Source organism: Schistocerca americana, chromosome 8 (genome assembly GCF_021461395.2).
Source record: "Schistocerca americana isolate TAMUIC-IGC-003095 chromosome 8, iqSchAmer2.1, whole genome shotgun sequence".
Taxonomy (NCBI): domain Eukaryota; kingdom Metazoa; phylum Arthropoda; class Insecta; order Orthoptera; family Acrididae; genus Schistocerca; species Schistocerca americana.
In genome coordinates this window covers 269,456,350-269,482,657 of record NC_060126.1, presented here as the reverse complement: position 1 = coordinate 269,482,657, position 26,308 = coordinate 269,456,350, and the positions used below count along the sequence as shown (strand labels likewise).

Below are 26,308 nucleotides of genomic sequence, written 5' to 3'. Positions count from 1 at the left end.
TGTTGCATTATTAACGTTAATGCAGCAATAACAATAATAATAATAATAATAATAATAATAACAATAACAATAACAATAATAAGTTCGCAGTGATAAAGTTTTTGGTTTGAAAGCTTCTTCTGAACAAATGTTTTTGAGATAATAAGTAAATACGATTTTATGGCAATCTTTGTCTTTTCTAATGGAGAGGCACCGCTTTTCCTACTGAGCCAAAATGACCCACAACCCACTTTTTTTTTTTTTTTTTTTAAACTTCAAAGAAACCAAACTAGCAGATAATGCAAATTGGAAACAACCAAACATAAAAATAATAAGAGCCTTCCTAAATGTAATGTTTTGTATATGAAAGATACACGAAAATCATTTTATATGAATTTTCTTACACTAAAAATTAAGTAAATTATTGAAAGTTAGTTGCGAAATCAAGATGATGAAACCAAAAAAATATATGAACAACAAAAAACTTGCCTTGTTATAAGTATGTCTTCTGCTGTTCATCGATATAATGAAGTGAGCTGATATGCACTTTTTTTACCTGAAAAAATGTACCTATTACATTCAACTTAATTTTTATGTAATTTACGTAACTATAAAATACTTTTTGATTACCGGTCATGGACACTGAATAGCCAGAGCCAAGTGCAAGAACAGTTTGGGACACATGTAAAATGGGCGAGCGCAGTGAACGAAATTAACAACTGGATACTGAAATAACTGCAGTCATGGACTGTGTGGCTGGTCCTGGCAGAGGTTCGAGTCCTCCCTCGGACATGGGTGTGTGTGTGTGTGTGTGTGTGTGTGTGTGTGTGTGTGTGTGTGTGTGTGTGTGTGTGTGCGCTTGTCCTTAGGATAATTTAGGTTAAGTAGTGTGTAAACATAAGGACTGCTGACCTAAGTCGGCAGTGGAACTGAGACAGGTGGTCACGCGAAGAACGACGAGTGCGGCCGAGGTAGACCGAGACAGACAAGCACGCGACCGAGGCTGGAACGAGAACTGCCGAAGTGACGCCGCGACCGAAGTGAACTAGTGAACTATGAACCGACCGTTCCTTGGAATTCGTTCCTCGGTCCTTTCGTTCATCTTGGTGAACCGTTCCCTTGCACCCACTTGTTCGTGAACTACCCATCTCTAATGGGAAAAGGCCAGGACTGCAAACAGAGATCAATGGCCGAATACATGTCATGTGCTGCACTGAAATGTGTGGGGGCATCTGTATTTAAGAGGCAGAGGTCAAATCGTGACAGTAAATTTTCTACCTCGGCCAACAAGCATGGCGCCACCACGCAAGGGGTTATGAGTGTTAAATCTCCCAAAAGTAGTAAAGGTTTAGTCAGTTGAATAATCAGTTCAGCGAATACATTCAGGGGTACTGCACCATCTGGAGGAAAATATACATTGCAGACTGTTATTTCCTGCGTCATCCTTATACTGACAGCCACAGGTTCAAGAGGGGTTTGAAGGGGCATAGGTTCACTACTTACTGAGTTCAGGAAATAGACAAACTCCACCTGACACTATTATAGTCGCTACTGTTCCTGTAATATCCCTTACTGCTGGGCATTAGATTTCCTGGAGGGCAATGCAGAAAGCAGGTGCAAAGCTTAACTGTTCTCATAGCTCATCCAGGTGGTGGAAAAAACCACTGCAATTCCACTGGAGGATTATGTGATCATGAGATTGGCAAGTCACGAGACACTCAATGAGGCAGTCTACACCTCAGGGCCACCTGATGAATACCTGTGAAATCTACATCCATTGTGTTTGAGGGCCCAGCGGGATCTAGGTCCTTAGCAGATGCCAGAATGTCAACCTCATTCTCAGACACAGAGCTTGTAGGTAGTGTTGTTGTTGTTGTTAATGCAGTGCCTTGGTTCTTGAAGGGTCTTTTTCTTTTTAAGTTTCTCTTGCTGTTCCTAAGGTTCGCCCGGCTGGGAGGGCTTCACTGATTCTGGTTGGTTGGTTGAGGTTTAAGGGACCAAACAGCAAGGGCATCAGTCCCTTGTTTCAAATATGCTCCATTCCGCTAATGGGACATCTCAGGAAACTCAGAACAATAAAACGGAGAAAGGGAAAAACGCAAAAGGGCAGTCATGTTGTCATCGGTAAAAAACAAAATGAGGGAAGTCGGCAAGACAATGAACCCAACGCTATGCTGAAGCAGCATAGGCAAGACCACCTGTGACTTAAAAGGTGCAACCGCTAGAATGTGGAAGTACGTATGGGAAAAGGAGACTAACCAAGTCTTAAAAAAAAGGGTAAAAACAGATTAAAAGGGGAAGAAAAGAGGATTTCAGTCAGGGAGGTGAATCGGAAATCTCCGAACACTGCTTGCAGTGGGAGACACCCAAACACTCACCGCCCTGCCCCAATAGCAGAGAGAGATTAAAAACCTTAAAACTGAGAATAAAAACCACTTTCCCGGAGGAAACCGAAAACCACAGAGACCATCCGGGAATCGTCAGCCAACATCAAAGGTAAAGTGCGGGGGAGTCTGTACTTAGCATGCAGAGCCAAAAGAAGGGGGCATTCAACCAAAATGTGGGCTACTGACTGGAAGGCTCCACAACCACATAGTGGGGGTGGCTCATCACGCAAAAGAAAACCATGGGTCCTCCTGGTATGGCCAATGCGGAGACGACACAGTGTGGTCGAGTCCTTTCGGGAGAGGCGAAAGGAAGAACACCACGGGCCTGGTGTCACCTTAATTGCACGAAGTTTATTAGACAGGGGAGTAGCCTCCCAAGAATTGGCCCATGACTGCGCGAAGCGGGATTTGATGTGAAGCCGTAAATCCGCGGCAGGAGGGGTTACAGAAAACGGGGGGGCAAGTAACTGCTCTCCCAGCCAAACGATCAGCGAGCTCATTACCCGGGATACCCACATGGCCAGGGACCCAAAGGAAGTCAATGGAACAAGCAGCACGGTGAATATCAGCGATATGGTCATGGATGGCAGAGACCAAGGGATGGCGCGAAAAACATCGGTCAATAGCAAGAAGGCCACTCATCGAGTCCGTACATATCAAAACGCGGTTGTGTTGGGACTGTTTAATAAAGGTAAGGGCCTGGGAAATTGCCATCAATTCCGCAGTAAACACCCCACATGTAGGTGGCAGCAGATGACTTTCCGTTCCAACAGAGGACGTGAAGGCATACCCAACATGATCAGTAGATTTAGACCATCAGTGTAAAAAACAACAGCATCCCGAAACTCCCATAAAATTTGGCGGAAAAAGGAACGGAACACCACCGGGGGGATGGAATCTTTCGGACCTCGGCAGAGATCCATCCGAATTCGAGGCCGAGGAACTAACCAAGGAGGGGTAGACGGGAGGGAGCGAGGAAGACAGGACAAAGAAGGAAGCTGAAAATCTCGGCAAAGAGACGCAAGGCGCAGCCCAACCGGTAAACCCACCCGAGGGCGGGAGTCGGGTGGGCGACGTCCATGGTCTGGGAACAGGATAGAATAGGAAGGATGAGCGGGAGAGGAACGGATAGTGAGTGCATAAGACACCAGAAGCTGGGACCGCCGAACAGAAAGGGGGGGGGGATCCCAGCTTCAACCAGGAGACTATCAACAGGGCTAGTAGGGAAGGCACCGGTGGCCAAACGGATACCACGATGGTGGACTGGATCCAGCACGTGCAGTGTGGAAGGAGCAGCTGAACCATAAACTTGACAACCATAGTCCAAGCGAGACAGAACTAGAGCACGACAAAGACAGAGGAGGAGGGAACAGTCCGCACCCCAAAGAGGAGTGGGCAAGGAAGCGAAGGACATTGAGTTTACGGAAACATCCTACCTTCAGGAGTCTGATATGGGGCAGCCAAGTGAGCTTGTTGTCGAAAAGAAGACCCAAGAAACGAAACTGTGGGACCACAGGCAATCTTTGTGCAGCGAGATAGAGCTCTGGATCAGGGTGGATCGTAGTACGGCGACAGAAGTGGACCACTCGCGATTTTAAAGGAGAGAATTGAAACCCGTGTGAGAGGGTCCATGCAGAGGCACGCCGTACAGCTACCTGGAGCTGCCGTTCTGCAGATGCCATCGAGGAGGAACTAACCCAAATGCAGAAATCATCCACATACAGGGCAGGGGCGACCAAGGGACCGACAAGAGGCCAAAAGTCCATCGATAGCAATGAGGAAAAGGACACTCAAGACAGAACCCTGTGGGATGCCCGTCTCCTGGGTCCGTGGCGAACTAAAAGCAGTACCAACTCGGACTCTGAATGACCGATGGATCAGGAACTGGCGGATAAAAATTGGGAGTGGGACCCTAAGACCCCACTGATGAAGGGGAAGTAAGATGTGATAGCGCCAGGCCGTGTCATAGCCCTTGCGAAGGTCAAAAAACACTGCAACCAAACGGCGGCGCTGGGAAAAAGCCTGCCGGACTGCGGATTCCAAGCGGAGTAAATGATCGATTGGAGACCGTCCCTCTCGAAAGCCACACTGGTAAGGGGACAATAGATCCCGAGATTCGAGGACCCAATTGAGCCGACGGGCTACCATCCGTTCAAGTAACTTACAAACAACATTGGTCAAACTAATTGGCCGATAGCTGTCAACAGATAGGGGGTTCTTACCAGGCTTAAGGACAGGAACCACAATGCTATCCCTCCACTGAGAAGGGAAGTCACCCGGGAGCCAGATACGGTTAAACACCCGAAGATGATGTTGCCGTTGTGGAGCACTGAGATGTTGAAGCAGTTGGTTATGAATGGAATCTGGGCCAGGGGCCGTATCATGAGAAGAAGATAGAGCAGAAAGAAATTCCCATTCAGTAAAAGGTTCGTTGTAAGATTCTGACTCACAAGGGGTAAAACATAAGGTGGAAGCTTCAGCCCACTGTTTCAGGTGAAAGAAAGCAGCTGGATAGGAGGATGATGCTGAGGCCACTGCAAAATGGGTCGTAAGATGTGCTGGAAGAACTAATGGGTCCGTACAAAGGCCACCTGGGAGGTGAAGACCTGTGAGGGTGGACTGTCGATGGCAACCTTGGAGAGAGCGAAATGTAGCCCATACCAGTGACAGAGGGACAGTAGAACCAAGGGAAGAAACGAATCGTTCCCAACATATCCGCTTGCTCTGTTTGATAAAATAACGGGCTTTAGCGCAGAGGCGTTTAAAGGTAGTAAGGCTGGCTACGGATTGGTGCCTCTTAAAGTGTTGCAAAGCTCGACGGCGATCACGGATGGCAATGGCAATGGCCGTACTCCACCATGGGACTTGCCAGCGACGAAATGGTCCAGATGAGCGCGGGACAGCAAGGTTAGCAGCGCGAACAATCGCGTCTGACATGTCACGTAGGACGTCATCAATACAACCCGACAAAGAGGGAGAAAACACGACCTGTGCAGTGTATAGAGGCCAATCGGCGCGTTGGAAAGACAAATGAGGTAACCTGTCCATCGGGGAGTGGGGAGGGAGCGAGAATCAACGGGAAATGGTCACTATCACAAAGGTCGTCGTGTGGCGACCAGTGTAATGAAGGGAGGAGAGAGGGAGAAGAAAGAGAAAGATCAATGGCAGAAAAGGTACCATGATCGGCACTGAAATGAGTAGGGGAGACATCATTAAGAAGGCACAAGTCGTGGTCTGCAATAAACTGGTCTATGAGAAGACCTCGTCTGGATGGAAAGGCACTGCCCCACAAGGGATGATGAGCATTAAAATCCCCAAGGAGAAGGAAGGGAGGAGGAAGTTGCTGAAGAAGGGCAGTTAAGGCAGCAGGTGTAAGAGTCCTGTCAGGAGGGAGATAAGAATTGCAAACTGTGACCGCAGAGTCTAGGTGGACCCTAACAGCAACTGCTTCCAATGTAGTTCGAAGAGGAATCCACATGCTAGCAATGTCTGTACGGACCAACGTACAAACACCACCAGAAGCCCGCAGGGGTCCGACCCGATTTTGACAGAAAACACGGAAACCACGGAGGGTCGGTGAGTGAGAATCAGTAAAATGAGATTCCTGGAGAACCACACAAGCTGCAGAGTAAGACGAAAGAAGGGATTTTAACTCCGGAAGGTGACGATAGTATGCATTACAATTCCATTGCAGAACCACAGAACGATGAGTTAAATGGGGGCTGAACATGCTAAAGCCAGTCCTACTGCCGGATCCCCACCCGTCACCGACAAGGAGGGGGCGACATCCATGAACTACAGGTCAGAATCCGGCGGTGAAGTCGGGGAAGGGACCTCTGGTGACACCAGAGGCTCTTTGTCCCGGGACTTGAGTTTCTTCTTCTTTTCAGGCTGAGATCGAGGAGGACTGTGTGGCATAAAGGAGCCAGCTGCAGCTAGATCAGGAACAGAAAGAGACCGGGTGACCTGGGGGCAGACAGACCACAGCTCTCGCGGTCGTCGCGCGGCAGCAGACCTTTGGCCTGGAAGGTGCTGGGAAGGGGCATCCCGGGAGAGGCGCCCTTGACCGGCAGATGCCGAATGAGTGGGACACTTCTCCGGCTGGGGAGGGGGAGCAGCACCCAGAGGGGAAGGTGTGGGAGCTGCAGGGGAGGGGGGGAGGAGAGGGGTCCGGGATGGGGGTAAGGAAGGGAGAGGAAGGGGTGAAGATGTAACCGAGGTGTAACTAGATGTCATGGACACAGGGTGAAGACATGTATATTTCTTACGGGCCTCTGTGTAGGTTAAACGATCGAGGGACTTCTGTATCTTCTTTTCCTTCTTATATACTGGGCAATCTGGTAAACGTGGAGAATGACTACCATGACAATTTACACACACAGGAGGGGGAACACAGGGACTCCCCTCATGGAGTGGACGTCCACAGTCACCACAGAGAGGGGCCTGTGAACAGTGGGAAGACGTGTCCAAAACGCAAGCACTTAAAACACCTCACCTCATAGGAGGTGGGATGTACGGCTTCACATCACATCGATAAACCATAATCTTAACTTTCTCAGGGAGGGTATCCCCTTCAAAGGCCAGGATAAAGACACCCGTATCAATGCGATTGTCTTTAGGACCCTTCTGGACACGCCAAACAAAGTGAACACCCCACCGTCCGATATTGTCCCGAAGTTCCTCATCAGTTTGAAGGATGAGGTCCCTGTGAAAAATCACACCTTGTACCATATTTAGAGACTGGTGGGCGGTAATGGACACAGGAATTGTGCTAAGATGGGTACAGGCATGAAGGGCCGCAGATTGGGCAGCTGAAGCAGTTTTTATCAGCAACGAACCCGACCGCATCTTGCTCAGGGAGTCCACTTCGCCAAACTTGTCTTCAATGTGTTCCACAAAGAATAAAGGTTTGGTATTGGTGAAAGTATCTCCATCAGTCCTGGTGCAAACTAGATAACGGGGGTAAAGGTTTCGCCCCAAGCCGACGGGCCTGTCCCTCCTCCCAGGGGGTAGCCATGGAAGGGAAGGCCGAAGGGGCAAGAGAAGAAGCACTTGAAGAGTCAGTTCCACGCAGAGACACGGCCGCAGAAGAACGGCCAGAGTTCTGGACCCGTATGCGTTTCATCTGCATAGCGTCCGCCGTGATACCACCCACTCCGATCAGGGGCTCTCCTCACGGGCGCCACCCAGCCACAGCAAGGGCCGTCTGGCACGGCGGCCATTGCCGGGAGTTCCGATGCTCCAGGATGACGAGCAACCACTCCAAGGCATGCATGAGGAGGTCACAGCTCAGGTATCAGAAGTGTGATCCCTGTGTGTTCAGGGGGCTCAACCAAAAAGGTACATAGCGACCCCACCACACGGGCTGGCTACCGTGCTGGCTATGCACCCTAGCATCAGACAACGACGTGAAAGAAAAGGTGGAATGTAATAGGAGGGCGCACGTCAGGAGACACTAGGTAAGGTGCTCTTCCCCAAATGGCTCACACTACGGAGGAGAAATTTTGTAATGGAGGTCAAACCCCAGAGGGGGACCAAGAAATGCCAAAAGGAGGAGATGATTACGCAACAAAGCCGGATTGTAAAACCAACAGAATCAGGAGGATAGCGGAGGCCAACATAAGCAAGGACACCAAGAGAGGGATAGGAGTGGGCGACGGGAAAGGAGCAAGGAGGGGAAAGGAGGGGAAGGGGAAGGAAATGCAGCCCTGGAGAGAAAGAAGGCTGCAATAGCTCGAGGCCCTGTGCTCCCCACGCACGTATCTACAAAAGAGTTGTGGACCCCCTGGGGGATTCACTGATTCTGTCTCAGGGACTGAGGAGGACCGTGAAGCTCTATGACCAGCTACCTGTGGTTGCTTCAGCCACTGGCGGGTGTCAGCTTTGAAACTGGTAGGAACCTGGGAAGGGAGTGACCTAAGGGATCCCTTCCTCGCACGAGGAGCCGAAGAAGACTTACGCTTCTCTGGCTGAGAAGCCACCCAGCCGCAGTAAAGGCCACCTTGCAGGATGGCCACTGCAGGGAGCCCCGATGCCCCAGGGTGATGGGCATCTCCTCCTTGACAAACATGGGTAGTTAATGAAGCAGGCATCATCAGAGCGATCCTGTGTGGTCAGGGGGCTACAACCAACAGGGTACATGGCAGCCCCACCACAACAGATTGGCTACAGTGCTGGATATCAGGTGCAAACGAGCTAAGAAGTACATTATCATCGACAGCACAGAAAGTGATACTGCACCGAGGATGGAGGAAAATGCACCCAGGAGCGTGACCTCGCCCAACAGCCGGAGAATGAGCTTAAGGGCAGATCCACGTTGACGAAGGTTGCAAGAGGTCTCAGCACATGATGGACACTATGCACCATGTAAGGCACCCTTACCCAATTGGCTTGCTCTTCGGGAAAAATTTTGAAAAATGGAGGTCAAACCCGACAGGGGACCATCACAAAAAGGCTGAAACATGTGAGACTCCTTTTAGTCGCCTCTTACAACAGGCAGGAATACCTCGGGCCTATTCTAACCCCCAAATCCGCAGGTGGGAATTCACAAAGGGCTCTGGTGCTCCTTCAACTTGGTGCCCCAAGTGGCCACTTGTCCTGTAAACTTGCCCTGTGAATACATTGAGTAGCTTGTGGTTTTTTGCTGGCAAGTTGCTGTATGTATTCGAATCAACAATCCCAGGAAACTAAATTTCCTTTTTGCTTATGGTTCTGGAAAAACAGTTTCAGATGACCCAAAGATATTCACTACTTACCTTATCAATCTTTGTATCACAACCTCGACATGTGGCCCTACTGGACTTTGCATACTCCACAGTAAAATCATTGAATTCTCCACCAACAGCAGACTTCCTTTTGCTTGGTTTGCCCTTGCCAGACTTTGCTGTACCAGGACTTGCACTAGCACTGCTACCGCTTCCACCACCAGAAGCTGAAATACAAGAAAATGTTATTTAGTTTTAAATTACAGCTTCCAGTTTGCTTACTGTGTGTCATTTGTAATACAATTCAAACAAATTTTTGATCAGTTTAAAAACAATTGACATTTATACGTTACACCTTTTGATTTTTACAAAATTCAGTATACAGGGAGTTTCTTCTACGAGTCATTATGTGATTCCAATTCTAGATCCATTGGAATCCTCTTCATTTCTCTAGATCTTTCGTAGAACTTTCGTATCTTATCTTAACCCCTCATTTCGTCCAAATGCTTTATCTGCCTACTTTTTTACTGCCTTTTCTTCACCCTTTTAATTTATCTGCACTTTTCCTCTTCTCTCTACAGTCTTCCACCACTAGTCTTGCTTTCCTTTCCAGCAGGGTCACACATGCTGAACAGGGCTCAACAGAGAAGCCTGACAAATAGTGTCTGACATAGGGCAAGAGAGGGGGAGGAACGCTATAGGTATAGGGAAGCAAACCATCTTAGTGGTGTACGCTCCAAGAGAAAATGCTGGTCCCTCCAGGCTGGAGTTTGGGAGTGGAGCTAACAAACCCCACCTCTTAAAACAGAATTATTGCAGATACTGCACACTGGCCTTAGAAGAATACAAATTACAAGCCAACTAAAAGGCCAAGAAAAAGATTAACAAGAAATAAAACGGATATGACAACCACCTGGAATGTGCGGCCACTTAAAGAGACTTGCAAACTGAAATAAATTAGAGAAGAAATGCACTACAAGAAATATGATGGAAAGGAAAAATTTGTTTTGTTTTGCTTTAGGGCGCAAAAAACAACTGGGGTCATAAGCGCCCAAGTCAAAACTATAGAACATGAAGACAGAGTGGAGGTAAAAAACGACTACCGTATTTACTCGAATCTAAGCCGCACCTGAAAAATGAGACTCGAAATCAAGGGGAAAAAAAAAATTCCCGAATCTAAGCAGCACCTCAAATAATTTGAGACTCTAAATTCAAGGGGAGAGAAAAGTTTTAGGCCGCACCTCCAAATCGAAACAAAGTTGGGCCATTGTAATAATACGAGAGACAATTTAGGTCGAATGAATGACGATACAGCTACAGTAGTTTGGTTCGAGTCTTAAGTTTAACAGTTAAGCTTTACACTGTTATGCGTCAGGTGCTCCGTCCGTATTTATACGGGTACCCTTCCTTTTTCACGTGCTTCGTCTGGTTTGAATTGATTGCTTATTTTTCTTTGATCTGGTAAGTGCTGTTCTCTTTGTTATAGGTGTTTTAAGTCACTCTTAGCTGAAAAATTATTGTACTGTGTCATGCATTGTTTGTCGCATACTGATAAGGAGTGTTTACAACCCGTCCCCGCTTGCGGCATGGCTTGCTTTTGTGCGCGCTACCATGGCTTTTTAAAAAAAAAAAAAAAAAAAAAAAAAAAAAAAAAAAAAAAAAAAAAAAAGAGAGAGAGAGAGAGAGAGAGAGAGAGAGAGAGAGAGAGAGAGAGAGAGAGGAATTGTCTCATAAGGGAAACAATGGCAAGGGACTGCTATTTGTTGTTACACTGCTGCTTTCTTTGATAATGACCAACAAGAACAAAATAATAGACTGCGTATGATAGAAGATGTTCTGAACTAGAGTTTAGCGAAAAATTTTCTCCGTTTGAAAATCTTTGCAGATACCTCTTTAGTACATTACATTCTGCACAGAAATCAGTCATCTTAGATTTAAAAATCTAGTCAGTTGCTGTGCTTCATTTCTGACTGTACACTATTAGGGATAAGAAAAATGATATGTATATTCTTCCACATTTGCTGTTGTCTCAGTCTAGTTTCGTAGTTTATTAGGCAGACCGGATTTAAATGAGATAGCAGCAAACATGAAAGAATACATGGCAAAATGTTTATATTCGTATTATTCTTATGGTGAAGAGAATACTGCATGTGATTCACAATTCATAAAAGTTCCTACTAGCAATCATCTCTTCTCACAGGTGGGAAAAAATTGAGAACATAGAGTTGGCCACACTGACAAAAATCGCGAGCAGTCTTGCCAGACGGATTTTCGTAGTACATTGAAGTGCTGCTACATTCGAAGATGATCAATACGGAATTTGTGTTTACTTCATTGGATAATGTATGAAAATGCACTCAGGGCAGAAAAAAAAAACCTCGTCATCCACCCTTTTTTTTAAAATTTATTTGCTGATGCAGAGGTTTTGTCGCCAGTATTTATCTTTGTGCCTGCAAAGCATGCCTGTGTGTCGCTACATATATATTCGACGGCAGAGGTTAGTTGTGGCAGCACCTACCAACATTTTTCAGAACTTCCGCTTACTTTGCACTCGATTCTAAGCCGCTGGTGGTTTTTTGGATAGCAAAAACAGAAAAAAAGTGCAGCTAAGAGTCGAGTAAATACGGTATATGTCAGTCCCAATAGACATAAGAGAAGACAGCTGGAAAACAGACACATGGAAAAAGGGCTAAAAAAGACACCATACCTTTGCCATATTGCTTGTAAGGGATAATGAATGGTTGCATTGGGATACAGGCCATCGTGGTACCAACTTTCTTATACACAGCTCAATGAAGGTAAATATAATTAGCTTCAAAGCAGTCAAGTGACATGTTGTATTCTTTGATATTTAGGGAAAATTTTTCAATGTTACAATGATGTGCATCTATGCCAATCAGAGGAATCATATTGAGGGAAGAAGGATGCCTTTTACTCCAAACTGGAGAGAAAATATGCGAAGTTCATAGGCTTGATGCAAAATTGATCCCTGGGGATCTGAAAGCAAAACTTGGTAAACAAGAAATGCACAAGAACATAATATTGTGTGGTTATAATTAAAGTGCAGCTACTCACAGAAGTCCAATGTGGGCATGTAATTATCATATGGCAGCAAAACTTGGTAGATATTGTTAATGCAAAACCAATTAACATTTGAAGAGAGAGAGAGAGAGAGAGAGAGAGAGAGAGAAGTTTGAATTTTAGCCACTAGCTGTGAATCTGTTGCTGCACAGCATCTTATCGACGTCTCCAGTGCTCATATTGAACAACCTGGGTAGGTGGCAGTTAATATTAACACCAGTATTATGCCTTTCTCACTTGTTTGACCTTTTCTGCCAATGTCCCATTCCTAATCCATTACATATGGAAACATTTCTGTAAGTCTTTCTTGCACTGACCACACCAGCTTTTCACCTGGTGACGAAAATAGGAAGTAATTTTTTTCCAGCGAAAACTGGTTCCACATTAGAACAGCTACCACTGTCATATGTTAATTACAACCCACACTGCACCTCTATGAGTACCTGCACTTCAATTATAACCAGCTGGTAGGAAAAGAAACCCAGCATCTAGTCAGTAATGATAATGGAGTAAGGGTGATGGACTTGACCAATGGTAAGTAAAGGACAATGATAAGCACATGGCATCCCAGGAAAGATATAAAGAAGTGTACTTGGTAACTCCCAGACAGTTACAAGAAACCAGGAAAACCATGTGATCACATATGCATGGCACGCATCGGTTATTAGCTGTCAAGAGGCAGACAGAGAAACAGCTCATTACTTGGTGTGGGTCAGATACAGATGGAACATAAATACAGCAAGAAAGAGCAGGGAAAAGTGAAACAAGGTAGAAAATCTCTGAATTAAAGAAAAGCATGAACACAAGAAGAAATCAGAAGAGATTACTGAAACAAGAAAGAACACATGGAAGGAAGGAGATATGGAAAATAAGTTGGGGATACTGGAAACAGCCATTAGTTTGACCATGGAAATGGCAATGTGGAAGGTAGAATACCAAAGAACAGCAAAATTTTTCAATGAGGATAATGCAAGACAGAAAAGACGCAAGACGAAGAATGCTGCAGAGGGAAACTGAATATCTTTACACTAGTCCTTAAATGGCCTAACCCTCCCCAAAACTAAGTCTGTGCCTATCTAACACGACGTCAAAATCTGTCAGTTCGCTTAAGACAATGTAGAAAGTTGGCAACAACAATATCTGCGAGAGTAATTAACTCTAGTAACATTAACAAGTATCAAATACACACAAATGTGTGTTCCGATAACCCCAAATACACACACACACACACACACACACACACACACACACACACACACACAATGCGTTGGCTTAACAGTTTAGATGTACAACATTTCAATGAACTATTTCACATGCAATGCAATTTTCATTTTATCACTGTTACATTCAATGAATAGTGTGTCACAGCACAATAACTGGGTTATTCTATTATGAACATGCATATGGATGAGCAGGTGTGAGTGTCTCTGCCTTTACAGATTGTGTATTGCAAACTTTGAAAACTGGCTATCATGGCATTTATAGTACTAATAAAAGTGGGGAAACCTACTTAAATTCAACAACAGTGTAGTATACATTATTTCCACTGTCTTTTCTAAAGCCAATTTTCAGCATAGTCCAGCAATCAAGATAGGAGACTTCAAGAACAGAGAATCTGAGGTCGATGAAGGTGAAGGAGACTGTTACATGCTGAAATACAAAAATGCTAAAACTCTCCTAACTTTCAGAATTATTAGTTCCTTCCTTACAAAGGAAAGAGGGATACACTGGGCGAGGTTGGGGCAAAAACCACATCGGAATGCAAATCAGTACTACAAGCATCAACGTTTGGCAATTATTCTAGATCGACAATGTATCCTCTGCTGGATCAAGAAATTAAAGCAGAAACTTGATCTGACCACTCAACCACAGCTGCTACAGAAGAAGTGGAATCACAGTAACATTTATATGCTTGCAGTGCACTAGTGCAACTGGATCAGCACCTGCCCAGGAGTCTAGCCTACATACTGAAACATCCAGTCTTTTGATATTAAATTAACCACACAAGAGTAACTCAGCATTTGTAGTTTGCTGAACACACATCTGCCGAGAACAATTACAAAGGGTGAAAATTTATGCTCTGTTTCATAATGTGAGATAAAACAAAGAGGAAAGTGTCATCAATCTGTCACACATAAATGATGGCAATCCAACAAAAACGGGAACTGCTATGAGCATGCATTAAAAAATATTGTACACCAAGGGCACCCATATAATAGATTGTCGGGTAAGGGGGCGGGGGAATATTTCGGAACACAAATGGCGACTTGTAAGTTCGTTAAAAACCTATGTAATACAAACTCTTAAACAATTTTCTTGAAACAAAAACAGATAACTATAATTTTTTCCTTTGCCACACTGACATTTTTCTTTATGAGAAAAGACAGAAAAATTTACATAAAGCATGGCATTCCTAAACGTAAAAGTTATTTGCCTTAAGATTCTGAATTGGTTTTAGGGAAAGTTGCCAAAAGTGGAAATAAGTACAATATTCCACACCATAATGCAGCAATTTATTATAGACAGGATGGCACAGTAACAGAAAGCACTAATGAGAACAATTATGAATCCTCAGGACTGGCATGAACCTACCCCCATGAACCATGGACCTTGCCGTTGGCGGGGAGGCTTGCGTGCCTCAGTGATACAGATGGCCGTACCGTAGGTGCAAACACAACGGAGGGGTATCTGTTGAGAGGCCAGACAAACATGTGGTTCCTGATGAGGGACAGCAGCCTTTTCGGTAGTTACAGGGGCAAGAGTCTGAATGATTGACTAATCTGGCCTTGCAACACTAACCAAAACGGCCTTGCTTTGCTGGTACTGCGAAGGGCTGAAAGCAAGGGGAAACTACAGCCGTAATTTTTCCCGAGGGCATGCAGCTTCACTGTATGGTTAAATGATGATGGCGTCCTCTTGGGTAAAATATTCCGGAGGTAAAATAGTCCCCCATTCGGATCTCTGTATGGGGACTACTCAGGAGGACGTCATTATCAGGAGAAAGAAAACTGGCGTTCTACGGATCGGAGCGTGGAATGTCAGATCCCTTAATCGGGCAGGTAGGTGAGAAAATTTAAAAAGGGAAATGGATAGGCTAAAGTTAGAAATAGTGGGAATTTGTGAAGTTCGGTGGCAGGAGGAACAAGACTTTTGGTCAGGTGAATACAGGGTTATAAATACAAAGGGGTAAGGCAGGAGTAGGTTTAATTATGAATAAAGAAATAAGAGTGTGGGTAAGCTACTACAAACAGCATAGTGAATGCATTATTGTGGCCAAGATAGACACAAAGCCCACGCCTACTGTAGTAGTACAAGCTTATACGCCAACTAGCTCCGCAGAAAACGAAGAAATTGAAGAAATGTATGATGAGATAAAAGAAATTATTCAGGCAGTGAAGGGAGACGAAAATTTAATAGTCATGGATGACTGGAATTCGAGAGTAGGAAAAGGGAGTGAAGGAAACATAGTGGGTGAATATGGATTGGGGGAGAGAAATGAAAGAGGAAGCCATCTGGTAGAATTTTGCACAGAGCATAACTTAATCATTTAAATTGTAAGACATTTCCAAGGGCAGATGTGGACTGACCACAATCTATTGGTTATGAACTGTAGATTAAAACAGAAGAAACTGCAAAAAGGTGGGAATTTAAGGAGATGGGACCAGGATAAACTGACTAAATCAGAGGTTGTACAGAGTTTCAGGGAGAGCATAAGGGAACAATTGTCAGGATTGGGGGAAAGAATTACAGTAGAAGAAGAATAGGTAGCTATGAGGAATGAAGTAGTGAAGGCAGCAGAGGATCAAGTAGGTAAAAAGACGAGGGCTAGTAGAAAACCTTGGGTAACAGAAGAAATATTGAATTTAATTGATGAAAGGAGAAAATATAAAAACGCAGTAAATGAAGCAGGCAAAAAGGAACACAAAAGTCTCAAAAATGATATCGACAGTAAGTGCAAAATGGCTAAGCGGGGATGGCTAGAGGACAAATGTAAGGATGTCGAGGCTTATCTCACTAGGGTTAAGATAGATACCGCCTACAGGAAAATTAAAGAGACCTTTGGAGAAAAGAGAGCCACTTGTATGAATATCAAGAGCTCAGATGGAACCCCAGTTCCAAGCAAAGAAGGGAAAGCAGAAAGGTGGAAGGAGTGTATAGATGGTCTATACAAGGGCGATGTACTTGAGGACAATATTATGGAAATGGAAGAGGATGTAGATGAAGATGAAATGGGAGATATGATACTGGTGTGAAGAGTTTGACAGAGCACTGAAAGACCTTAGTCGAAACAAGACCATTAGAACTACCGACATGCTTCGGAGAGCCATTCCTCACAAAACTCTACAGTCTGGTGAGCAAGATGTATGAGACAGGCGAAATATCCTCAGACTTCAAGAAGAATATAATAATTCCAATCCCAAAGAAAGCAGGTGTTGACAGATGTGAAAATTACCAAACTATCAGTTTAATCAGTCACAGCTGCAAAATACTAGCACAAATTCTTTACAGACGAATGGAAAAACTGGTAGAAGCCCACCTCGGCGAGGATCAGTTTGGATTCAGCAGAAATGTTGGAACACGTGAGGCAATATTGACCCTACGACTTATCTTAGAAGCTAGATTAAGGGAAGACAAACCTACATTTCTAGCATTTGTAGACTTAGAGAAAGCTTTTGACAATGTTGACTGGAATAATCTCTTTCAAACTCCAAAGGTGGCAGGGGTAAAGGGGTAAAAGACAGGGAGCGAAAGGCCATTTACAATTTGTACAGAAAGCAGATGGCAGTTATAAGAGTCGAGGGACATGAAAGGGTAGCAGTGGTTGGGAAGGGAGTGAGACAGGGTTGTAGTCTCTCCCCGATGTTATTCAATCTGTATATTGAGCAAGCAGTAAAGGAAACAAAAGAAAAATTCGGAGTAGGTATTAAAATCCATGGAGAAGAAATACAAACTTTAAGGTTCGCCGATGGCATTGTAATTCTGTCAGAGACAGCAAAGGACTTGGAAGAGCAGTTGAATGGAATGGATAGTGTCTTGAAAGGAGTGTATAAGATGAACATCAACAAAAGCAAAACAAGGATAATGAAATGTAGTCGAATTAAGTCGGGTGATGCTGAGGGAATTAGATTAGGAAATGAGACGCTTAAAGTAGTAAAGGAATTTTGCTATTTGGGGAGCAAAATAACTGATGATGGTCGAAGTAGAGAGGATATAAAATGTAGACTGGCGATGGCAAGGAAAGTGTTTCTGAAGAAGAGAAATTTGTTAACATCGAGTATAGATGTAAGGGTCAGGAGGTTGTTTCTGAAAGTATTTGTATGGAGTGTAGCCATGTATGAAAGTGAAACATGGACGATAAATAGTTTGGACAAAAAGAGAATAGCAGCTTTCGAAATGTGGTGCTACAGAAGAATGCTGAAGATTAGATGGGTAGACCACATAACTAATGACGAGGTATTGAATAGAATTGGGGAGAGGAGACTTTTGTGGAGCAGCTTGACAAGAGGAAGGGACCGGTTGGTAGGACATGTTCTGAGGCATCAAGGGATCACAAATTCAGCGTTGGAGGGCAGCGTGGAGGGTAAAAATCGTAGAGGGAGACCAAGAGATGAATACACTAAGCAGATTCAGGAGGATGTAGGTTGCAGTAAGTACTGGGAGATGATGAAGCTTGCACAGGATAGAGTAGCATGGAGAGCTGCGGCAAACCAGTCTCAGGACTGAAAACAACAACAACAACAAGACTAGCACTTATCGCCAGCAGCAATTAAATGGAATGAGAATTTCACTCTGCAGCACACACTCCGCTGCAGAGTGAAAATCTCATTCTGGAAATATTCCCCAGGCTGTGGCTAAGCCATGTCTCTGCAATATCCTTTCTTTCAGGAGTGCTAGTTCTGCAAGGTTTGCAGGAGTGCTTCTGTAAAGTTAGGAAGGTAAGAGGCGAGGAACTGGCAGAAGTAAAGCTGCGAGGATGGGGCGTGAGTCGTTCTTGGGTAGCTCAGTCGGTAGAGCACTTGCCCGCGAAAGGCAAAGGTCCCGAGTTCGAGTCTCGGTCCGGCACACAGTTTTAATCTGCCAGGAAGTTTGAGCAATTAAATGAGTTGCCGGATAGTGTGTGATAACTATCAATGAGTGTAAACCAGACTGTTTGAAAACTAAGTGAACTGACGTGTCACTGTGTTTACACTGGCAATGGTGAACCGCAATTTGCTGCTGATGCTGAGAACTTCGATTTAAGGAATTAAGTTACAATGTTTGAAACGTCAGTTAGCAAACAATTTTAATCAGACTACAGTTCAGTCAACAACATAATGTACTGCATTATGTGACAGATAATTGAGTTTATTTATCATGTACAATCTTTGTTGAACTACATGAAATAATACAACACTGATATGAAAACAGCAACACCAAAGATTGTGGTATGAGCTGTCAGCTTTGACTTGCGACATCAAAATGGCAGATACGTTTATACAATGGATTACTGGAGACTGGGATATCAACTGTCCACTTTGACCAATGACATCACTGTGCTGAAAACCCATTTCGAGTGTAGCCTATCTAATATGACCACCAAAAAATCTATCATAATACTTGCACAAATACGAACAACACACAAATCAATTCAGGTGCTAAGCCCGATGCAATGAGTGGGGCAACGATGGAAAATGGGATTTTGGGTGGGGATAAACTGAGAACAATAGAAACACCACGAAGCAACCCCCTGCAAAAAATAAAACCCAACAAAATCATACAAACATACGATACGATCACGGTATCCCAAACTCTAGTGAACCTATACTGCTCACCCACTAGATCTGGATCCCAATAACGCCCCCCCCCCCCCCCAAACTACAAAGCTGGTATCCCACTCTCCGGTTAACCTACTTAGCGCAGCCCCAGACAAGTATACAAACAACACAAACTGCTAGAGCACACAATCTCTTCATAACCTGCGCCCTCTACAACATTTCACTTCCACTCCAAAACAACACGGCTCGATGACATCACACAACATGCAGCAGCACAGTGCAACTATGTCATGGGTGAAAGAGGGGTGGTATCCTGCGAGCAATTATGCACCAAGAAACCCACAATTATGTACATAAACGTATATGCCATACATATGACAAAAAGCCATAAAATATTTACAAACCAAATTCAGACACCAAATAAATCTAGTGACAGCAGAAGTACGTTGTTAACACACTCTCTTCAATGGCCACCACAGCCTTTTCAAGTCAGGATCCCTGATCAATCTCCTATCCTGTCCACGAATGTAGTAGTTCTCACACTTACAATTAAACTGAATAACTAGGAATTCAATCGTGGTCAACATGCTGTACTCACTGTCACGTGCAGGGAACTATGGCATTACAGAAGTGCCTGATTCCACCTGTGTGCTTTGACCCACGACATAAATATGCTGGAAACAGCTAGTGCCAGCATATACAATATGACGACAATGATGTCACTATATACACTTGCCAACAAACACAAACAAAAATTACACAATAACATCTCACTCCAAAAAGAAAATTAAACTATACAGACAACCATGGAAAAGTGGGGGTTTACAGCAGGGACAAGCTAAATACAGAATAACAAAAAACAATGCATTGTCTCAAAAAAATTAATATAAAAAAACAAATTGCAACATTCTGATAAACCAACAAACCTACATGAATCTGACATTTCCATTGACCTATACCGCTCAACTGCAACTATCGACACCAAAAAACCAAACATATACAACCCCAAAAAGTGGAACCAAAACCCCAATAACTCAAAAACCTTATATTAACACAACCAATCTACCATAAATACACAACAAACAAAACATCACAATTACTATAGAATACAACCAAACGAAAAATTACATACCAACAAAAGCCTCTGGCAATACCACCTAGGTTGGCCAGTGCTGCCCCCCCCCCCCATACAGACACACACCAAAAACAAAAACATCTTCACTGTCATACCCATTCCTAACTATAAAGTAATAAATTGTGTTCCATTCCAGGGGAAAAAAAAAAAAGACAGCTTAGTAAACCACCGAAAACACTTCCACAACCCATGTCACCACACCAACTACCTAAACTCAAAACCACATTAGCACAACAACCAAAACTCAAACGAACGCAATACCACATGTTTAACTCCGCACATCCAGATACACCAACAGAGAAAACTAAGTACAACACGACACCTACAAACACAACCAACTCAAAAACACTGTGCCGTAGTGACACCACACACAACATTATGCAAGGGTCAAAGCAGAGGGTGGAATCTGATGCTTCCATTGAATTTTGTCATATCCATAATAGAAAACATAAAATAAAATCTCTAACCACACTCAATAATAATTCCAAAACAGAAAAAGAATCTATTGCCCATAACTGCAAACATAAAAATAACTAAGGAACTGCCGCAAACTCTTCAAATATTCTCACAAACAGTACTCAAGAAGTCCAGTGAATTATTAACATACTCATAAACAATACAGAAACAAACATCCCAGACTAAAGACTGCCACTGCATACTCCAAGATGCCCCCTGTAAACAATCAATTTTCCTATGATTTATCGCAACACCGCCATATTGCAAACTTCAGCTGACTCAATGTGCACACGTGAACTCATTTTATTCCATGGTGTTGGCTTTTAAATTGACAAGTGGAGTTTGCAGTCAAAAACTTTTGCAGAACGAGAAAAATATAACTACAACAGCTGATAAAGGCATCCCTTGAAACAACTGCTTCATAAAGGTTGTGCAAGACCTGACTTACACTATTATCATGCACACATAGTAAAAAACAATGAATACAATACTCTATGGATAGCTTTTAGCACTTACCAATTTTTTGTTTAATTTTTTCTTGATCTTCCCACCTCAAAGAGTCAATGTGTGCTATGTCACCAATTGATTTTGGTCTCTGCTTCACAAAGAAGCAAGCAAAATGGTACCAGTTTGGTTGCTTCCCATCAAACACTGGTGACTGCAAAATATATAATAGGTAAAACTTGAAAAAGAAACAGATTATATAGTAACACACAAAAGAACTCCAGCCACTGTAGTGATCAGTTACAGATAAACCATTAGGAGGATCAAGAGCTAACTACACTCTAAGGTCATAACACAACAGAAGCACCACAATTACAAACAAAGGTAAGGATCCAACGGTAAAGATCACGTGTGTATCATTACGTTCTGAGATCCGAGTGGTAATACGGTGTCTGTCACACAGTTTCTGCAAATGTTGTGTCTTATCACTGAAAACCTTCAGGGTCACGTTTGTGGCAACAACATGAGAATAACGAGAGTTCCTGCGGCTCAGACCAAGGACATATATATATCTAGCACTGTCGGCGTGCATGAGGTGGCCAACCTAGGCGGTATTGCCGGAGTCTTTTGTAGGCAAGTAAGGTTTGTTTTGGTTTTATTACATAGAAACCGTGATGTTTTTTGTGTTGTATATTTATAACGTGTCAGTTGGGTTTTAACTGATGTAGTCAATATGGGATATTTGCGTTTTTGAATTGTTGGGGATTTGGTTCCACTTTTTGGAGTTGTAGGTGTTAGTCTTTTGGTATTGATAGCTGTGGGTTGAGCTATACAAGTCAAGAGAAATGTCTGATTCGTGTGGTTTTGTTGGTGTAGTGGAATGCTGTTTTTTAAATTTTTTTGGATATTGCTTGTTATGGGGTGGTGCAGTGTTTTTTTTTATTGTTGTATATTTAGCTCGTCCAGCTCTAAACCCCCAATATTCCTTGGTTGTCCCATTAGTTACAATTTATTTTTGGAGCGAGACATTATAGTGGCACTTCTGTATTATTCATTGATCTTGTGATATCTGTTTGCAAGAGGACAAAATCTTATTAGTGTGTGTGTGTGTGTGTGTGTGTGTGTGTGTGTGTGTGTGAGTGTGAGTGTGTGTATACATCTTTACCACTTCCAACTAAAATACAATTGTTTACTTCTTTGCACATGATTTTGCCCTGTTATGATTGTTAAAAAGGGTCCTTTTTCCTTTAAGTCTAGTAATGAAATTATTCACCCCACAAACTGCAATAACTTGATTACAGTCTGTCCAAGAATTTCATTCGCTCATAACTTGTGTGGCAAATTTCCAACCAACAAAATAGTTGTCACTATCCACAGTTTGAAATTCTAAAACAAAATCCACCATAATGGAGTAGGGCCTACTCTTACTAACATCAATAATGCTAGTTTCACTGCACACATGAGAAGAAGATACTGAAAGCACCTAACGTTACTTCAGAAATGTGGCACTTGCTCTACAGATATAATAACACTAGTCTGTAGAAACTTTAAAATGAAGCTTAGCACATGCAATAATAGTTGGATTTACCCTATCAACAATCTAAATAAAAATAAATGGTTCAGGGCCCATGAGAACATAAAAAATGAGACTTAGGGTAACCTAAAAGGGCTTACAATGAGACCAAAATAAGTAAAAAAAGTATAAGAACAATAATGAAAAAGAAATCCCGGTAGGGCAAAAAAGCAATGGAGTTTAGACGGCTATCTATTTATGTGCCATAAATCGACATCGTTAATGATAATGGTTATGAAAGGCAGGCATATGCAACACTTCCATGGTCAGCTATAAATCTATTTACTTTCTATTTGTACTAATGAAACTGGATTATTATGGGCACAATTGTAAAAGAATCCGTTTTACGATGCCAATTATTGTCATTCAGTTAATTTTCAATGACAAAGCCACAAATCGCAATTGGCTACACATATCAAATGCTTCCTTTGAAAACAACGCAACTGCTTTACTGATAGCCCGAATTTCCGGCCTGGCTCTTCTTTTTTTTGCTGTAGGCTACCTAAAATCAACTTAACTTCGAGGGCAGGTAGCATTACGCACAAAAAATGTGGAAGTCTTACCTGCGTTATGAAACACGGGTAAATCAAGAAAGCCAGCATAAATTAGACAGTCTCTGTTAAGCATAGTCTGCCGGTAGTATCTTATCACTAGATCGATTCTAAAAGTGTAAATTACACGTCATATGTCTTACGCTGAGTCTATTTACACTCGCTACTGTATACAGCAATTGCCATTAGTCGTTTTGAGTGTTATCAACCAGCATTTGTGAGACGTACACGCCATCCAAACACTTTTAAGATCTATCAAAATTGCTTATACTTTACGGGCAAGGCTAGAATAGGTCTTGTCAAACCGCAGAAAATTAAAATTTGCGATTAATTTAACGGCGCGAAACAGTTTACACCGCATTGCAACTCCTTACCTGCACCATTACGGCAAGCCGCAGTGTATCTTTTGCTATCGGTGATTTGCATCCCTTGCAGGACGCACGACCACTTTTGGCGTATTCAGCACGATATGGAAGTTCATCACCCATTTTATTTAGGTAAGCTAATTTCTAAGTTCTAACAAGACTTACTACCGGCGGGCTACACTCAATGTTCAAAAAACCCTCAGAACCTAATAAAGAGATGAATCTTCCCTCAATGTGGAAGTCAAAGATTTATGTACACACAGATAATTAGAATCCTTGGTCAGCAACTCATGCGTTTATTATCGGCGCTATTAATACCGGCGGTGCCAGTTGCTGTTGTGGGTAACGGGGAAAACAAGATACTAACTCTCACATGTGTTCGACAACAGATTACAGTTGCTAAAACATGCATGTTTAGCCAACTACAGCTTATATCCGTCTGCTAAAAAGATACAACGAAGTAGTCAGGCAATAACTTTTTATTTCCTTAAGCTTGAAGAACAATCAACTGAAAAATCTAAGTCAATACAAAAATAGTAATAAAAATCAAAGGGTAAAGCAGATTGTCCGTGCGCTTGTCACCAGAGGATAATGCTGCGTTTCATTGTGTATTCAAAGATGTTCTTCTGGCGACTCCAACACAGCCCCGGTAGAGCGGAGCTCCAGGAATTAGGGATATTTATATTTCACACGACGTCCAGCTTTCGTGTCTACGGAAGGCATTGCTTGAACTTCTTCATCCTCCAGAATTGTCAGTGACGGTACTACTTCTTCTTGTGGCCCCGAGACAGCGTCATGCGTGTCCAGTAGTGTGGAAGGTGACACTGCGTGTTCTGCGTGTACATCCTCTTCGGTCGGAAATATATGCGCAGGTTTAACCCTTACCAACAATACTATCAGGGTCTTCCCATTTTGATCTGTATGCATGGTATGTTCGTCCTGGGAGAGAACCATGTAGGGCCCAGAATATGGGGGCTGCAGCAGTGACTTTATAGCATCTGTCCATAGCATCACGTGTGTACATGACTGTAGATCTTTGTGTACGGACATAGTTACCGCCCCATGTCTCGAAACAGCGAATGGGCGAAATCTGGCCGTATGCTCGTGCACAGTTTGCACTACATAAGGCAATTCGGTCTGTCGTGCCCAGGTTTGATCAGTGAAGAATTCTGTGGCAGTCTTAAGGGTTCACCATAACCCAATCCTGCAGTGTATGTTCCTAAATCTGCTTTTAATACTGTGCGAAGGTGTAACAAAAGCAGTGGCAAAGCTGACGGCTAAGACTGTTTGTGGCACATTAACGAGACTTTCAACGTTCTATGCCAGTGTTCCACCATTCCATTACTTGATGGGTGGTAAGCCATGGTATGTTGATGGTGGAAACTGCAGAGGTTGGCCAATTCCGAGAAAAAGTCGATTCAAATTGACGCCCCTGGTCTGCAGTGACATGTAAAGGGCAGCTGAAATGTGCAATCCATGACGAAAGAAGTATCCGCAGAAATGTCCCATAATGCACTCGCCTCTGTCCAATTGGTGAAGCGGTCCACTGCAGTGAGGAGGTAACAGTATCCTTCCAATGGCAATAGAGGTTCCACGATATCAACGTGCACATATGTGAAACATTGTGTCATAAGTGGGAAGTCTCCTACCACTTTTTGCACGAGCAGTCTAACCTTGGCCCTCTGACAACCTAAGCACGTTTTTGCCCAACTACGGCAATCCTTCTTTATATTGGGCCACATGAATCTGTCCATCATCAGTGTGATTCCCAGATGAGCCAGTCCATGTATGCTGCCAAATAATTCCTGTCGCAATTTCTTAGGTGCATAAGGTCTAGGTTTTCCCTGTGATACATCGCAGCAAACTCGCAAACGTTCACCAAGGGGTTTTATTGGTCAATGACGTTCTCATCTCCTTTTATATGCTGCAGGTCTGTCGTGAATTGGTCGATGAATTGAAGTTGTCTAAATTGTAGTAGTGAACAGCCATCCTTGTTATTAAAGAAGGCGAAAGTAAGTAGCTTTTGGTTTGTGAAAACCATGAATGGCGAGTTTTCCATTTGTGGCTGGAAATGTCTGACAGTTTCATAAATTGCCAACAATTCCCTACCGTAAGCGCTCCATTTAACTTGTGACGATGTAAGCTTATGGGAGAAGTAGCCCAGGGGCTGCCAGTGGCCTTCAACATGCTGGTGTATAGCTGCGCCAATGGCTTGCTGGCTAGCATTCAGTACAATTTGCCAGTCTCTCCTGAGGAACTGGGTGTGCCAACAAGACTGTCTGACATAGACATGCCTTGGTCTTCTCGAATGCCATCAACATCTCTGGTATCAACTGCAAAGGTCATTTGCCCACTGCACCCTTGCTGGCTAGTGCTGACGTCAAAGGTACCTGGATGGGCTCAGCATTAGGCAGATGTTGTCTACGGAAATTAACTTGTCCAAGGAACCAGCATAGTTAGTGATAATCAACAGGGCGAGCTGTCTCTTTGATAATGACAAGTTTATCTTGCACTGGGCTGATGCCGATTGCTGTCATTGAGTATCCCAAGACTGGCATCTGATATTGTTGAACTAAATACTTTGATTCATTGACCAAAATGCCCTATGGATCAATGTGTTGGCAAACAGTCTTTAGGTGCAGTTTGTGCAATTTCTTAGACTCCAAATTTGATATACATGGTCAGCACTATAGCAAACTACAGGTTGTCTTTGTCTGCTATAGAGATACAATGAAGTAGTCAGGCAATAACTTTTTATTTCCTTAAGCTCGAACACCAATCAGCTGAAACATTTAAGGCAATACAAAGAATATTAATAAAAATCAAAGAATAAAACAGATTGTCCATGTGCTCGTCACCACAGAATAATACTGCATTT

The 26,308-nt window shown here is 43.4% G+C and overlaps 1 protein-coding gene across 1 annotated transcript in view; it reads right to left on the bottom strand.

Annotated features, from left to right (window-relative positions):
* The window catches only part of LOC124545099 (poly [ADP-ribose] polymerase), a 107,057-nt gene extending 83,435 nt beyond the window's left edge, over positions 1 to 23,622 (bottom strand). Inside the window, exons 1-3 of the mRNA XM_047123911.1 lie at positions 23,440 to 23,622; positions 21,014 to 21,155; positions 9,122 to 9,297 (exon numbers count right to left, since the gene is read on the bottom strand). Of these exons, the coding sequence (XP_046979867.1) occupies positions 9,122 to 9,297; positions 21,014 to 21,155; positions 23,440 to 23,553 (432 nt within the window). The 5' untranslated portion in view covers positions 23,554 to 23,622. The remainder of the gene's footprint in view (positions 1 to 9,121; positions 9,298 to 21,013; positions 21,156 to 23,439) is intronic.
* Between the last annotated feature and the right edge of the window lie 2,686 nt (positions 23,623 to 26,308).